Genomic DNA, 15,698 nt, shown 5'->3' with positions numbered 1-15,698 from the left:
TTTACATTCCAACTGAACACATGATGTAATAATGGCTGCCTATTGAATAAAGCAGTTTTGTTTTTGTTTTTTTAAATTTGTCATCTCCGTTGCAGAGATTTTAGCAGTCACACATTTGGCATCTAATATGTTCACTTTAGTTAAGGCCAAGTTGGTGTTAGCAGAGCTTTTTTTTTACTTTTTACAGATTACCATCTTATATTTATTACTATAAAGTTATATATATTACATACATTTATGTATATTTTTGTATTATTATTTATCAGTTTGATAAGATTTAGTTATACTCATTTATTTGTCGTTATCCCCAAGGGTTAACTCTTTGCCCACATTGGAAACACCCTTACTGCAGGTCGGATATCTAGAGCTACAGTGATTCTCTAACCCATTGCCATATATCCAGTGTAACGTTTATCTGCTTAGAATTTTCTACCTTATATTTCTTTATGGTAATTTTATTTGTGCACAGCGATGACAGTGTATAAACAATACATTTATTAAACTTCTGATTATATATACCTATGTATATCTTTTTGCATTGTTATATACTTGTTTGATGAAACTTCATTATATATATATCCATTTGTGGCTATTCTTAAGGGTTAACTTTTGCCCAGGATTGACATTCCCTCAGTCCCGGAGAAAAATCGTTTTTTAGCCAGACCAGATTATTTTTTATAGTTATGATTTAGAACCCGTAGACTAGGATTTGAAATGCGTTGTAGTCTACGTGTATTATTTTTATTTTTTTTACATTTTAGTACCGATTATTTTTAATTAATATAATAAATGGCAATTTTTTTTTAAAGACATTATTTAGGCTACGTTCACATTTGCGTTGTGCGCCGCAGCGTCGGCGCCGCAACGCACAACGCAAACAAAAACGCAGCAAAACGCATGCACAACGCTGCGTTTTGCGCCGCATGCGTCCTTTTTTTGATTGATTTTGGACGCAGCAAAAATGCAACTTGCTGCGTCCTCTGCGCCCGGACGCGTGCGCCGCAGTGACGCATGCGGCGCAAAACGCAAGTGCGACGCATGTCCATGCGCCCCCATGTTAAATATAGGGGCGCATGATGCATGCGGCGACGCTGCGGCGCCCGATGCTGCGGCGCAGACCGCAAATGTGAACGTAGACTTAGTAATGTATGTAGTCTGTATTGAGAAACATGGTGACTAAATTGACTTTAATACAGAATGGTATAATACGGATATGTATATTTTATCAGTTTCAGAAAAGAAGTAGAACGTGTTCTACTAACTTGACAAGGTGGAAGATCAATCTTTCCAAACTGTTGTAGTTGGCCTGCGGGAGCTGTCCAAGAACTTTATAAATGGCACAAAGCTGTTCCTGCTTTCCTGGCAGCTCTGAAAAAAAAAAAAAAAAACAGTTGCAAGTGCAGTGGATCTTCGAATTCTACATTTACAGTAATGAAAATAAAAATGATATATAAATAAGTATTTGATCCCTTGCGGAGTTTGCAAGTTTGCCCACTGACAAAAGACATGCACAGTCTGTAATTTTAAGGGTGGGTTAATTTTAACATTGAGAGGTAGAATATCAAAAATAAAATCCATAAAATCACATTGTATAAATTATATAAATGTATTTACATTTTGCAGTGAGAAATAAGTATTTGATCCCCTACGAATCATTAAGAATTCTGGCACCTACAGACCAGTTAGACGCTCCTAATCAACTCGTTACCTGCATTAAAGACAACTCTCTTACATAGTCACCTTTATAAAAGACTTCTGTCCACAGACTCAGCTAATCAGCCAGGCTAACCTCTACAACATGGGCAAGACCAAAGAGATTTATAACAATATCCGAGACAAGATAATAGACCTGCACAAAGCTGGAATGGGCTATAAAACCATAAGTAAGACGCTGGGTGAGAAGGAGACAACTGTTGGTGCAATAGTAAGAAAATGGAAGAATTACATAATGACTGTCAATCGACATCGATCTAGGGCACCATGCAAAATCTCACCTCATGGGGTATCCTTGATCATGAGGAAGGTGAGAGATCAGCCTAAAACTACATGGGGGGAACTTGTTAATGCTCTCAAGGCAGCTGGGACCACAGTCACAAAGAAAACCATTGCTAACACATTACACCGTAAAGGATTAAAATCCTGCAGTGCCCACGAGGTCCTCCTGCTCAAGAAGTTACATGTGCAGGTCCGTCAGAAGTTTGCCAGTGAACACTTGGATGATGCTATGAGTAATTGGGAGAAGGTGCTATGGTCGATAAGACAAAAAAGTAAGGTCTTTGGCATTAACTCAACTCGCCATGTTTGGAGGAAGAGAAATGCTGTCTATGACCCACCCGAAGAACTCCGTCTCCACTGTCAAGCATGGAGGTGGAAACGTTATGTTTTGGGGGTGTTTCTCTGCTAAGGGCACAAAACTAATTCACATCAATGGAAGAATGGATGGAGCCATGTACCGTAAAATCCTGACGAACAACTTCCTTACCTCCACCAGGACATTAAAAATGAGTTGTGGCTGGGTCTCCCAGCAAGACAATGACCAAAACATACAGCCAAGGCAACAAAGGAGTGGCTCAAAAAGAAGCACATTAAGGTCATGGAGTGACTTATACTCAAGTCATTGTCCCAGGCGGGGGGGGGGATAGCGGCAGGAGTAGCGGCCGTCACATCATACTCGCCTCCTCCCGGCGCGGTCTCTGCACGTCCCCGCTTCTCAGATGGTCTCTGGCACCTGCAGCTGTTCCTGTGTTCAGGGGTCACGTGGTACCGCTCATTAAAGTAATGAATAGGGACACGACTCCACTCCCATAGTGGGGGAGCCGCATATTCATTACTTTAATGAGCGATACCATGTGACCACTGAACACAGGAACAAGCTGCCGGCGCGCGCTGGATATTATCGGAGAAGCAGGGATTTGCAAAGACCGTGCCAGGGGGGTAAGTATGATGGGGGAGGGTGAGCCATGTGATATTCAACTGTCCCTGTCCCAGTGCCGTACTGTGTCTTTCGCATCCTCTGGCTGTGACGTTCAGGTCAGAGGGGGCGATGATGTGTTTAGTGCGCGGCCTCTGCCTGAACAGTCACTGCAGAGAGCCGAAAGACACAGTGGCACGTCGCGGTGGAACAGGGAAATGTGAATATCACAAGTGCCGGGGGCCTGAGCCAGCGGCGACTCCGGCACCTGGCCCCCATAGCGTGCCAGTGTCCCTGCCTGCTCAGGACACTGGCACTCGGCGCCCAGCGACGAGAGGAGAGTATGTTATTTGTTTTGTAATCACAGCAGCATATGGGGCTTATTATTCTATGGAGCATCTAATGGGGCCATCAACCTTTATGGAATATGGGGCATATTATGCCATGTAGCATCTTAAGGGGCCATCAACCTTTATGGAGCAGCATATGGGGTATATTATACTATGGAGCATCTTATGGGGCCATCATTAACCTTTGTGCAGCAATATATGGGGCATATTTTAAATGGAGCATCTTATGGAGCCATTATTAACCTTTGTGCAGAATTATATGGGGCATATTTTTGTATGGAGCATCTTATGGGGCCATTATTAACCTTTGTGCCGCATTATATGGGGCATATTGTTGTATGGAGCATCTTATGGGGCCCATTATGAACTTTATGGAGCATTATATAGAGCATATTTTGTATGGAGCATCTTATGGGGCCCATCATGAACTGTATAGAGCATTATATGAGGCTCCTGATTCAATATGGATATTCAAAAACATTCAACCTACTGATGTCTCAATTAATTTTACTTTTATTGGTATCTATTTTTATTTTTGAAATTTACCAGTAGCTGCTGCATTTCCCACCCTAGGCTTATACTCGAGTCAATAAGTTTTCCCACGTTTTCGTGGCAAAATTAGGGGTCTCGGCTTATACTTGAGTATATACGGTATATACATACATACATACGCTATTTAAGTAAACCACCATATTTTTGGTCAGCGTGTGGTCAAGTGTTGATCCAATAAAACCAGTGTACCGTAATCGGACATGTTTTCATGCAAAAAGAAACACAGCATAAACTGAGTCTGGTCTACTTTAAGTGCCATACAAGTGCATGTTAATAATAGCCAGCTCTTCTGTTCAACCGCCATGCGGACAAGCATGTGAAGCTATTCAAGTCAACACATGAGATTTAGAATGAAAGTTTGCACCCTAAGTTGCATTTACATGTAGCATGTACTTAGGGACAAAAACAAAAACGAAGGCCATGGCAATTGTTGATTGTAAGCATGCATGCCAAATGTTAAAGCAGCCCCCCTCATGTATATGTAAATAGTTTCTGAAAATTATAAAAAACACAAAATTATATTTTAAGTTCATGAATCCAAATGTAACAAAGTAGACTAAGTAAAGGAAAAAGTTCACTTACCCACAGCTTTCAGGAACTCACTGTATTGTGCAAATGTCATTAGAGGTTCAGTCAACTCACGCAACCATTGTTTTAGAATCCCAGAGATTGCATGGACTGTATACTTAGCAAGTTTAACAGAAGTTGGGTCTGTTGAGAACAAAGGTGGAGCAATTACTGTACATGAGAAATCCAAACATTCAATAAAAAAAATAAAATTAAAATAAACAGAAGAAACCCCAAACTATGGCTGCCACTATAAAGCAGTAATAATACAATTGGTGCATCATTTTTAACAATGCAAATAATTGGTATGCATGTACCATCTGATCTAGGCATAAACTGACTTCTACTGAAATGAGAATAACTAACAAGTAGTGTTGAGCATTCAGATACTGCAAATATCGGGTATCGGCCGATATTCGCTGTATCGGAATTCCGATACAGAGTTCCGATATTTTTGCGATATCGGATACCGGAATCGGAAGTTCCCACAGTGCAAAAATGCAGTATAATTGAGTGTGGGCGGTGCGTGGGCAGCGACTGGGTGTCTCTGTGCGGGCGGGGTCTGTGCGTGCCTGCCGGCAGTCTATACGGCCTGCCGGGGGTCTGTGCGGCCTGCCGGGGGGTCTGTACGGCCTGCCGGGGGGTCTGTACGGCCTCTCCGGGGGGTCTGTGCGGCCTGCCGGGGGGTCTGTACGGCCTCTCCGGGGGGGGTCTGTGCGACCTGCCAGGGGGTCTGTACGACCTGCCGGGGGGTTTGTACGGCCTGCCGGGGGTCTTTGTGTCTGTGCAGGCATCGTCCAATGGGACTACAAGTCCCATCGGGCTATGCCTGCTACAATGACAGTGATTGACACATTAGCCAATGATGGGAAAGTAGTAGTCCCATCATCCGGCTAATGTGTTGAATGTAAAAAAAACAACAAAAAAACTCCATACATGCTACATACTACATACATACATACTACATACCGTACATACATGCTACATACATACATACATACATGCTACATACATACTACATACATGCTACATACATATATTAACACTACATACATACTACATACATACTGCATACATACATACTACATACAGTACATTCATACATTACATACATGACATACATATAGATATACAGTACATTAAACATAGATTACATACTCACCATTACTTGTCATTTTGATCCCTGAAGCCAGTGTCATCTGTAAAAAATATGAAAAAAAACAAACAACCAATATACTCCCTGTCCGCAGAAATCCACGAGTGTCCCACGACGATCTCCCGTGGAGAACGGCAGCAACAGCTGTTGCGACCGCTCTCCAGGGGCCCCAGAAACACAATGACGGGAGGAAGGTATTCCTCCGCCGCTGTAAAAAAAAAAAGAAAAAAAGTCCCTAGTCTCACTTTATGCCATTGCTGTATGAGAAATTTTCCCAGGCAGCAATTGCCGTAAAGTGAGATTTTGAACTTTAGTAACCTGAGTGATACCCTGCAGGAGCCATTGTCTCCTGTCAGTGTGTCACTGAGGGTCCTATAGAGCAGTGACATCACCCGATGTCACTGTTCTATAGGGGAGATCGTCGTGGGACACTCGTTATTAATTGGATTATGGCGGACAGGTAGTATACGGTTTATTACTTTACGTTTTTTGCAGGCACTGAAGTATGGTAAGTATGATGAAATTAAGAATATTAAAATACTTTTTCCTAATGTGTGCGGGTTTTATTAACCCTTTCTTACTATTGGATTAATAATGGATAGGCATCTTATTGACGCCTCTCCGTTATTAACCCAGCTTAATGTCACCTTACAATAGCAAGGTGACATTAACCCCTTAATACCCCATATCCCACCGCTACACGGGAGTGGGAAGAGAGGGGCTAAGTGCCGGAATCGGCGCATCTTACAGATGCGCCATTTCCGGGGCGGCTGCGGACTGGTACTTGTAGCCGGGGGGGGGGGCAATATCCATGGCCCCTCACTGGGCTATGAATATCAGCCCGCAGCTCTCTGCGTAGCCTTTCTGGCTATAAAATATAGGGGGACCCCACGTCATTTTTTTTGGGGTCCCCCTATTTTAATAGCCAGTAAAGGCTACGTAGACAGCTGCGGGCTGATATTCATAGCAGGCTACAAATATTGGCTCCCGGCCGTCGGCTTTCCCCCTCTGGCACAGAAAATTGTGCGGGAGCCCACGCCGTTTTTTTCCCTTTTTTTTTGTTTTTTTAAATTCAACGCTCATAAAGGCCTCTTTCACACTTGCGTCGGTACGGGTCCGTCGCTATGCGTCGGGCCGACGCACGTTGTGAAATTTGTGCACGACGTGGGCAGCGGATGCAGTTTTTCAACGCATTCGCTGCCCATTCTGAAGTCCGGGGAGGAGGGGGCGGAGTTTCTGCCGCGCATGCGCGGTAGAAAATGGCGGACATGATGGACAAAAAAAACGTTCACTTGAACGTTTTTTCGTGTCGACGGTCCGCCAAAACACGACATGTAGTTTTTGGTGCCGTTTTTGGTGCGGTTTTTGATGCAGCTTTCATTCCGTTTTTTGACCGGTTTTGATGCAGTTTTTGGAAATAAATAAACGGAAAATGTGCATGATTTGAATGGAAACATGCATGAAAAAATTGATTCGGAGGCCGGATTCATCATTTCACATCTCAGTTTCATCTGTTTTTTGCTGGATCCCGTCGCTGTGCGTTTTTTCGCCGGACAGAAAAACCGTTCCTCTGAATGTGTTTTCTTTCCGTTGGAAACAGCTTTTTTGGCGGATCCTGCAAAAAACGGATGAAACGTGTGGCCATCAGGCGCAATCCGGCGCTAATACAACTCTATGAGAAAAAAAATCGGATCTGGCGGAAAAAAATGGATCCGGTGGAAAAACCGGATCCGGCGGAAAAAAATGGATCCGGCGGAAAAAACGGATCCGGCGGAAAAAAAGGATCAATTTTTTCCAAAACTCGCTGGAATGTGCCTGACAGCAAAAACCTGATGTGTGAAAGCAGCGAGATATATGGATAGATACATCTATGTATCTATAGATGTATCTATCTATAAATATATCTATAGATAGATATATCCATAGATATATAATAGAAAGGCCAATGTTTCTAAGGCTACTTTCACACTTGCGTTTTTAGCGATCCGTCGCAATCCGTCGTTTTGGGAAAAAAACAAATCCTGCAAATGTGCTCGCAGGATGCATTTTTTTTCCATAGACTTGTATTAGCGACGGATCGCGACGGATGGCCATACGTCGCGCCCGTCATGCAACGGATCCGTCGTGTTTTGGCGGACCGTCGGCACGAAAAAACGTTCAAGTTAATGTTTGTCCGTCGCGTCCGCCATTTTCTACCGTGCATGCGTGGCCGAAACTCCGCCCCCTCCTCCCCGGACTTCAGAATGGGCAGCGGATGCGTTGAAAAACTGCATCCGCTGCCCATGTTGTGCACAAATTTCACGTGCGTCGGTACGTCGGCCCGATGCATAGCAATGGACCCGTACCGACGCAAGTGTGAAAGAGGCCTTTATGAGCGTTGAATTTAAAAAAAAAAAAAAAAACCCTGAAAAAAACGGCATGGGCTCCCACGCAATTTTCTGCGCCAGAGGGGGAAAACCGACGGCCGTGAGCCAATATTTGTAGCCTGCTATGAATATCAGCCCACAGCCGTCTGCGTAGCCTTTACTGGCTATTAAAATAGGGGGACCCCCCCCCCCCAAAAAAAAATGACGTGGGGTCCCCCTATATTTTATAGCCAGAAAGGCTACGCAGACAGCTGCGGGCTGATATTCATAGCCTAGAGAGGGGCCGTGGATATTGCCCTCCCCGGCTACAAATACCAGTCCGCAGCCGCCCCAGAAATGGCGCATCTGTAAGATGCGCCAATTCCGGCACTTAGCCCCTCTCTTCCCACTCCCGTGTAGCGGTGGGATATGGGGTAATAAGGGGTTAATGTCACCTTGCTATTGTAAGGTGACATTAAGCCGGGTTAATAACGGAGAGGCGTCAATAAGACGCCTATCCATTATTAATCCAATAGTAAGAAAGGGTTAATAAAACACGCACACATTAGGAAAAGTATTTTAATATTCTTCATTTCACCATACTTACCAGACTTCAGCGCCTGCAAAAAACGTAAAATAATAAACCTTATACTACCTGTCCGCCGTAGTCCAATTAATAACGAGTGTCCCACGACGATCTCCCCTATAGAACAGTGACATCGGGTGATGTCACTGCTCTATATGACCCTCAGTGACACACTGACAAGAGACAATGGCTCCTGCAGGGTATCACTCAGGTTACTAAAGTTCAAAATCTCACTTTATGGCAATTGCTGCCTGGGAAAATTTCTCATACAGCAATGCCATAAGTCAGACTAGGGACTTTTTTCTTTTACAGCGGCGGAGGAATACCTTCCTCCCGTCATTGTGTTTCTGGGGCCCCTGGGGAGCGGTCGCACCAGCTGTTGCTGCCGTTCTCCACGGGAGATCGTCGTGGGACACTCGTGGATTTCTGCGGACATGGAGTATATTGGTTGTTTGTTTTTTTTATATTTTTTACAGGTTGACACTGGCTTCGGGGATCAAAATGACAAGTAATGGTGAGTATGTAATCTATGTTTAATGTACTGTATGTCTATATGTATGTCATGTATGAATGTACTGTATGGAGTACGTATGGAGTACGTATGGAGTACGTATGGAGTACGTATGGAGTACGTATGGAGTACGTATGGAGTACGTATGGAGTATTTTTTTTATTTTTTTTTTCATTCAACACATTAGCCGGATGATGGGACTACTACTGTCCAATCATTGGCTAATGTGTCAATCACTGTCAGTGTAGCAGGCATCATCCGATGGGACTTGTCGTCCCATCGGACAATGCCTGCACACACGCACAGAGCCTCAGCACGCCGCACAGAGCCCCCCCCACGCCGCATAGAGCCCGGGGCAGCCCACATACAGCCCCGGCACACCGCATACAGCCCCGGCAGCCAACATAGAGCCCCGGGTAGGCTCAGATCCCTGGCAGGCCCGCACAGACCCCGCCCGCACACACAGACACTCACAGTGTCCGCCCACGCACCGCCCACACTCTTCCCCCCCTCTGGAACAGCATATAGAAGGACAGAAAGGGCTTATTTATGTTCCGATATTTTTTTCCAATTGACTTGCATTGGTATCGGGTATTGGTATCGGGTATCGGTGATATCCGATATTTTTTGGATATCGGCCGATCCAATCCGATACTGATACTTTTGAATATCGGAAGGTATCGCTCAACGCTACTAACAAGTAAATGAGCAGGTGCAGAAAACAGTATCAATTACAAATGGTGTGTGATCTGGTCACGAAAAAAAAGAAGAGAAAATACTGACCTATACCAAAGCTAGGATGTGAAATTGTATAGCCCAGCTCACCGATAGCTAAATGGAAGAATGGATGTGCAGGGCTGTACTTGTAGTAATTATAAAGGAAAGGGAAATCCAGCAATCATAAAATATTCAGGCTTTATTTGAGCAGAGCTTATACTGAAGCTTGATTTCGCTTTCCTTTGCTCAAAATTACTAATATATGATATGTATTACATCTGCAAGGAGCAATCAAGGGCTGTACACCAAGGAACAAAAACAAAAAGCCCTTATGCTTCAAGCTAATTGTACATGTATTAGATTTTCTCTCCTTAAAATGCCATTGTGTCAAGATCTAAAACTCAAGAATTGCTTTCACTCATCGTTGGTATACCTTTCTCTAAGGACACTTTCAGCTCTCGCATACTATGAACGGCACCAGATTTGCGGTAAATTCCTTCAGTATACAGACCATGCATCTCCAAGTACTCAAGAAGTATTTCCATGACAACGGGTACCGATGTAGTGTCATTAATTAGGTCTGCCACATGAACACCAAAGTGATGGCCGCCTGGGTTCTGTTTAAAGTTTAAAAGTAAAATTACTATAGTAACAAACAAATTAGTTTTCTCAAAAGCACAATGACGTAAAGGGAAGTGTTCCTGCCATTGATGCGGCCTCTGGCGCTGAGCCTGCATCTTTCCCTGCACATGACAGCTGATCTGTGCCTTTAATAGCCGTGGGTGGATCCGCAATCCACCCACAATTGTTAAGTTGAATGCCGCTGTCAATCTCCGACAGTGGCATTTAACACTCACTGGCACGTCAAAAGACCCAACAATTGGCAAGTGTTATGTGATCAGGGGGTGTCAATGAGTTATCATGACAGCCGAGGGTCTGTAGAAGACCCCCGGTGCCTGTCATTATAAGTCTCCTATCAAGTCTGTGTCATTGTCTAAAATCTCTATATCTCTGTTTCATTGTAAGGGCTTGTGCACACGCTGCGGATTCCATTGCGGAATTTTCCGCAGCGGATTTGATAAATCCGCAGTGAAAAACCGCTGCGGCTTTTACTGCGGATTTATCGCGGTTTCTATTGCAGTTTCCTCTGCGGGTTTTCACCTGCAGATTTCTATTGGAGCAGGTGTAAACCCGCAGCGGAATCCGCACAAAGAGTTGACATGCTGCGGAATATAAACCGCTGCGTTTCCGCGCGTTTTTTTCCGCAGCATGTGCACTGCGGCTTTCGTATCCCATAGGTTTACATTGTACTGTAAACTTATGGGAAACCGCTGTGGACCCGCAGCTGCGGAAACGCTGCGGTTCCGCAGCGTGTGCACATACCCTAAGTCTCCTCTGAACGCTGACTCATGATATCTGCTACACAACAGCTCTGAAGCGCATATAATGAGAAAAAAAAAAATTAAAAGCCAGAATTATGATATTTTTTTTTTGACTGCCGCAACATTGCAATAAAATGCAGTAAAAGGCTAGCAAACCATCATATCTACCCCAAAATGGTATCAATAAAAACATCCGGTATGGGAGCAAAAATATAAGCCCTCAACCACCCCAAATCCCGAAAAATGGAGACACTACAGGTCTCTGAAAATGGCGACATAAGCACATATTTTTCCACTCACAAATTTCGTATTTTTTCTTTCATCACTTCCATTTTTTTTTTATTTTTAAAAAATATTTAACACGCTTGGTATCTGAACACTCATATCGACCTGAAGAATCATATTGGTGGGTCAGTTTTAGCACATAGTGAATATGGTAAACGAAAAACACACAATTATTTTTTTTGCAATTTCACCACAATTGGAATTTTTTTCCCTGTTTTCCCATTATGCTTATATGATAAAATTAATTGGGTCAATCAAAAGTACAACTCGTCCAAAAAAGAATAAGCCCTCATACGGCTACATTGACAGAAAAGTAAAAAAAAGTTATGGCTCTTGGAAGAAAGGAAGGGAAAAAAAAAATCAAATCGCACGTGGTGGTGCAGTACAGCAGTTTCAGCCAATATATCTACCTAGGATGGCCTACACTATAAGCAAGAGACCACAGATGGCAAAAAAAGACACAAAAGGTCAGAAAATGGACAATCACAGGGTTGAAAAAAACTGAAGTTTAAAGAAAGCCTAAGACATTCAAATCGTTCCTTAAAATAGTGCAGCGCAATTTCTTTGTCTTGATTCTGGACATTTTGCTCTTGTGTTGCACTTACACGTTTCACTCCAGCTGGCATACATAGAATTTGAATCTTGCTTTGGCATTTCTTGTGGCAGATCATCTTGCATGCTAATGAAGGACACACAGTTTAGAAATCTGCATTTTTATTTGAGAAAATTAAGACACTTTTATTTACTATATACCCATGTGAAATTTCCTAAACTGTCAGGATTGTCACACTAAATATGTCCCTAAACTTGATACTGATGGACACGGGGATACCGCAACAGAGATGGGCCAGAAGATTGCATAGTCTGGTCACACAAACTCCTGCACTGATTAGAACCGCTTCACCATTTTATATAACAGTGCAGGTTGTCCTTGCTCTGTCATTGCAAGGGTTAATCAGTTCAGATGATCTCCTGGAGCTCTCCATCCTGAATTGCCTCAGCTGTTCTGTGCTGGCCACTTCCCTCTTGTATATTCCCAGGCCACTGGCACTTGGGAAACGCCAGTGATAGTTCTTACTTTCTGTTTAGGTGTTGGAGGACAAAATCAGTGTTTTATTCAAGAGATTTCTGTGTGGAGTTGGTTTACATGCTAATAATTCACCCTCCCCTATTTAGTTTCTCCTACCTACCTACCCCTCCCCTGTGTTCCACTCTGTTGGTTTGTGAATATATTTGTATGATTGTAGTTTTCTTTCATCTCTGTCTGGTTAGCATAATCCTGTACATTTCAGCTTCACAACTCCATGGGTGGGAGAGGGAAAAGATAAAGGTTTCAGATAGGAGAATAGCAAGGTATGTGACCCCGGCAACTCCACCTTCAGGGGTCATCCAGTGGACAGCAATAATCTAGGATGTCCCTAGTTCAAAGGATCGGGTAAGTGCCAATCTAGTGAATATTATAGGCAGCTTTCATTATCAAGCATTTCATTAACTTTTGAGAAGAGTTATGAGATTTGCACAATAACATGCAATGGATCTAGCTCAATAAGTTTGGTCACTGAAGGAAAATCTAGTAAATCAATGTAGATTACATTAAGTGATATGTTGTCATTTCCTGCTTAAATGGAGGACACTTATCAGGGTAAGTGAAGAATATGGTCATGTTCTTTGTGCTCTGCTTATTCAAATGACTAGTATTTCTTTGCACAAATGTGCTTTAAATAACATTTTATGAATACGGTAATGATATGCAATTAGTTTTGTCATCAAGTGGCTTGATGATTTGCTTGTACTTACTACTGCAGAGATAAGCCTTCTCCATTGGCCATATTGCAGAGGAGCAATGTTCACAGGACTGGCCAATGTTCACCTGGTAGCTGACAAACACATGCCCATGTGATTCCAACTGCAAAAAAAAGCTATAATTATTAAAGGGCACCTGAATTAAAGGGCACCAGAATTAAAGGGCACCTGAGAGCAGATGCATGCTATCCGGTCCAGGGTGGCATGTATCAAACACTGTATGCATGATCTCAGCCATACAAATTACAACGATGGCAGCGCCTGCGCAGTAGCATAATTCGGAATGAGGTAGAGATTACTGTGCAGGCGCCACCACAATTTTGATGGAGCCAAATTTTTTTTTCCCCTATCCAAATCATGCCTGCGCAGTATCAGCTTTTGCGCTCCGAATTATGCTACTGTGTAGGCAAGACCGCCAGTGGCATTTTGATTAGGATATATGTTTTTTTCCCCTCAAGAAATTTATATGACTAAAGGTACCTTCACATTAAGCGACGCTGCAGCAATAGCGACAACGATGCCGATCGCTGCAGCGTCGCTGTTTGATCGCTGGAGAGCTGTCACACAGACCGCTCTCCAGCGACCAACGATGCCGAGGTCCCCGGGTAACCAGGGTAAACATCGGGTTACTAAGCGCAGGGCCGCGCTTAGTAACCCGATGTTTACCCTGGTTACCAGCGTAAAATGTAAAAAAACAAACAGTACATACTTACATTCGCGTCCCCCGGCGTCTGCTTCCTGCTCTGACTGAGCCCGGCCCTAACAGCAGAGCGGTGACGTCACCGCTGTGCTGTACTTTCACTTTCACTTTACGGTGCTCTGTCAGTGTGGGAAGCAGACGCCTGGGGATGCGAAGGTGAGTATGTAGTGTTTGTTTTTTTTTTACATTTTACACTGGTAACCAGGATAAACATCGGGTTACTAAGCGCGGCCCTGCGCTTAGTAACCCCATGTTTACCCTGGTTACCAGTGTAAAACATCGCTGGTATCGTTGCTAAAGTTCTGAACTTTGTTCAACGACCAGCGATATCACAGCAGGATCCTGATCGCTGCTGCGTGTCAAACTAAACGATATCGCTATCCAGGACGCTGCAACGTCACGGATCGCTAGCGATATCGTTTAGTGTGAAGGTACCTTAAGTAAAATGAATATACGGATAATATAGCTTGTATTATGCTACAGTGCAGGGGCCGCTGCCTGCATGATGATAAGACGCAGTATGTAAAATAGGGAGCAGGTTAGTGAGGGATCAGTGACCTGTTAGAAGCCATCAGTATGAATACCTAATCACACCACCACATGAAGACCCCCCTCCAGAGGCCTCCTTGAAGCACGAGCATATCATTAACTGAAAACCGAAAATAAAGATTACACAACAAACACAAGACGGATTTCATCACCCAAGGTATCATTATAATCAGTTCAATAGACTCCAACCTGACACTGTTTGTAGGTTACTGTGCAAAATCCTGCTGACAGGTTCAATTAATGAAAAAACTAACAGGTCTGTGGAGAGCCAGAAGTCTTGCTGGTTGGTAGGTGACCAAATACTTAATTCATGCAATAAAATGCAATTTAATTATGTAAAAATCATACCATGTGATTTTCGGGATTTTTTTTTTTTTTTTTTAAGATTCTGTTTCTCACAGTTGAAGCATACCTGCGATAAAAAATTATTCTTTGCAGGTGGGAAAACTTGCAAAATCAGCAGTGGATCAAATACTTATTTTCCCCACTGTATAAGTGGAGCCATGCTTGAGAGGCTGCATGTAGTACTTTTTATATGAGATTATCTCAGCAGGAGTTCTGTGATCTTCCAGAAACATTCATTAGTATTAGCTGTGGGTTTATAATCTGAAGTGTTTGGATTTAGTTTATACACGCATTTACGCTTTAGATGCAAATATTTATACAACGCATTGAGTTTAATGCTTCTTTAACCCCTTAGTGACAGAGCCAATTTTTACAATTCTGACCACTGTCACTTTATGAGGTTATAACACTGGAACACTTTAACAGATCCTGCTGATTCTGAATTTGTTTTTTCGTGACATATTGTACTTCATGTTAGTGGTAACATTTCTTCGATATTACTTGCGATTATTTATGAAAAAAATGGAAATATGGCAAAAAAAAGTTAAAATTTTTCAATTTTCAAACTTTGTATTTTTATGCCCTTAAATCAGAGAGATATGTCACAAAAAATAGTTAATAAATAACATTTCCCACATGTCTACTTTACATCAGCACAATTTTGGAAACAAATTTTTTTTTTGTTAGGGAGTTATAAAGGTTAAAAGTTGACCAGCAATTTCTCATTTTTACAACACAACACCATTTTTTTTTAGGGACCACATCACCTTTGAAGTCATTTTGAGGGGTCTATATGATAGAAAATAACCAAGTGTGACACCATTCTAAAAACTGCACGCCTCAAGGTGCTCAAAACCACATTCAAGAAGCTTATTAACCCTTTACGTGCTTCACAGGAACAAACAATGTGGAAGGAAAAAATGAACATTTAACTTTTTT

At 42.8% G+C, this 15,698-nt stretch overlaps 1 protein-coding gene across 7 annotated transcripts in view; it reads right to left on the bottom strand.

The window, feature by feature from the left end:
* Positions 1-15,698, bottom strand: part of MYO9B (myosin IXB) — a 343,844-nt gene that overhangs the window by 37,406 nt on the left and 290,740 nt on the right. For all 7 annotated transcript variants that reach the window (XM_077253219.1, XM_077253192.1, XM_077253210.1 and 4 more), the window contains 5 exons: positions 13,160-13,268; positions 11,968-12,041; positions 10,129-10,312; positions 4,396-4,524; positions 1,263-1,368 (listed from right to left, as the gene is read on the bottom strand). In XM_077253219.1, the coding sequence (XP_077109334.1) occupies positions 1,263-1,368; positions 4,396-4,524; positions 10,129-10,312; positions 11,968-12,041; positions 13,160-13,268 (602 nt within the window). The remainder of the gene's footprint in view (positions 1-1,262; positions 1,369-4,395; positions 4,525-10,128; positions 10,313-11,967; positions 12,042-13,159; positions 13,269-15,698) is intronic.

The sequence above is a fragment of the Ranitomeya variabilis genome, chromosome 1, assembly GCF_051348905.1.
Source record: "Ranitomeya variabilis isolate aRanVar5 chromosome 1, aRanVar5.hap1, whole genome shotgun sequence".
NCBI lineage: Eukaryota > Metazoa > Chordata > Amphibia > Anura > Dendrobatidae > Ranitomeya > Ranitomeya variabilis.
Note: the sequence above shows the minus strand (reverse complement) of the source record. Positions and strands in the feature narration are given on the sequence as shown.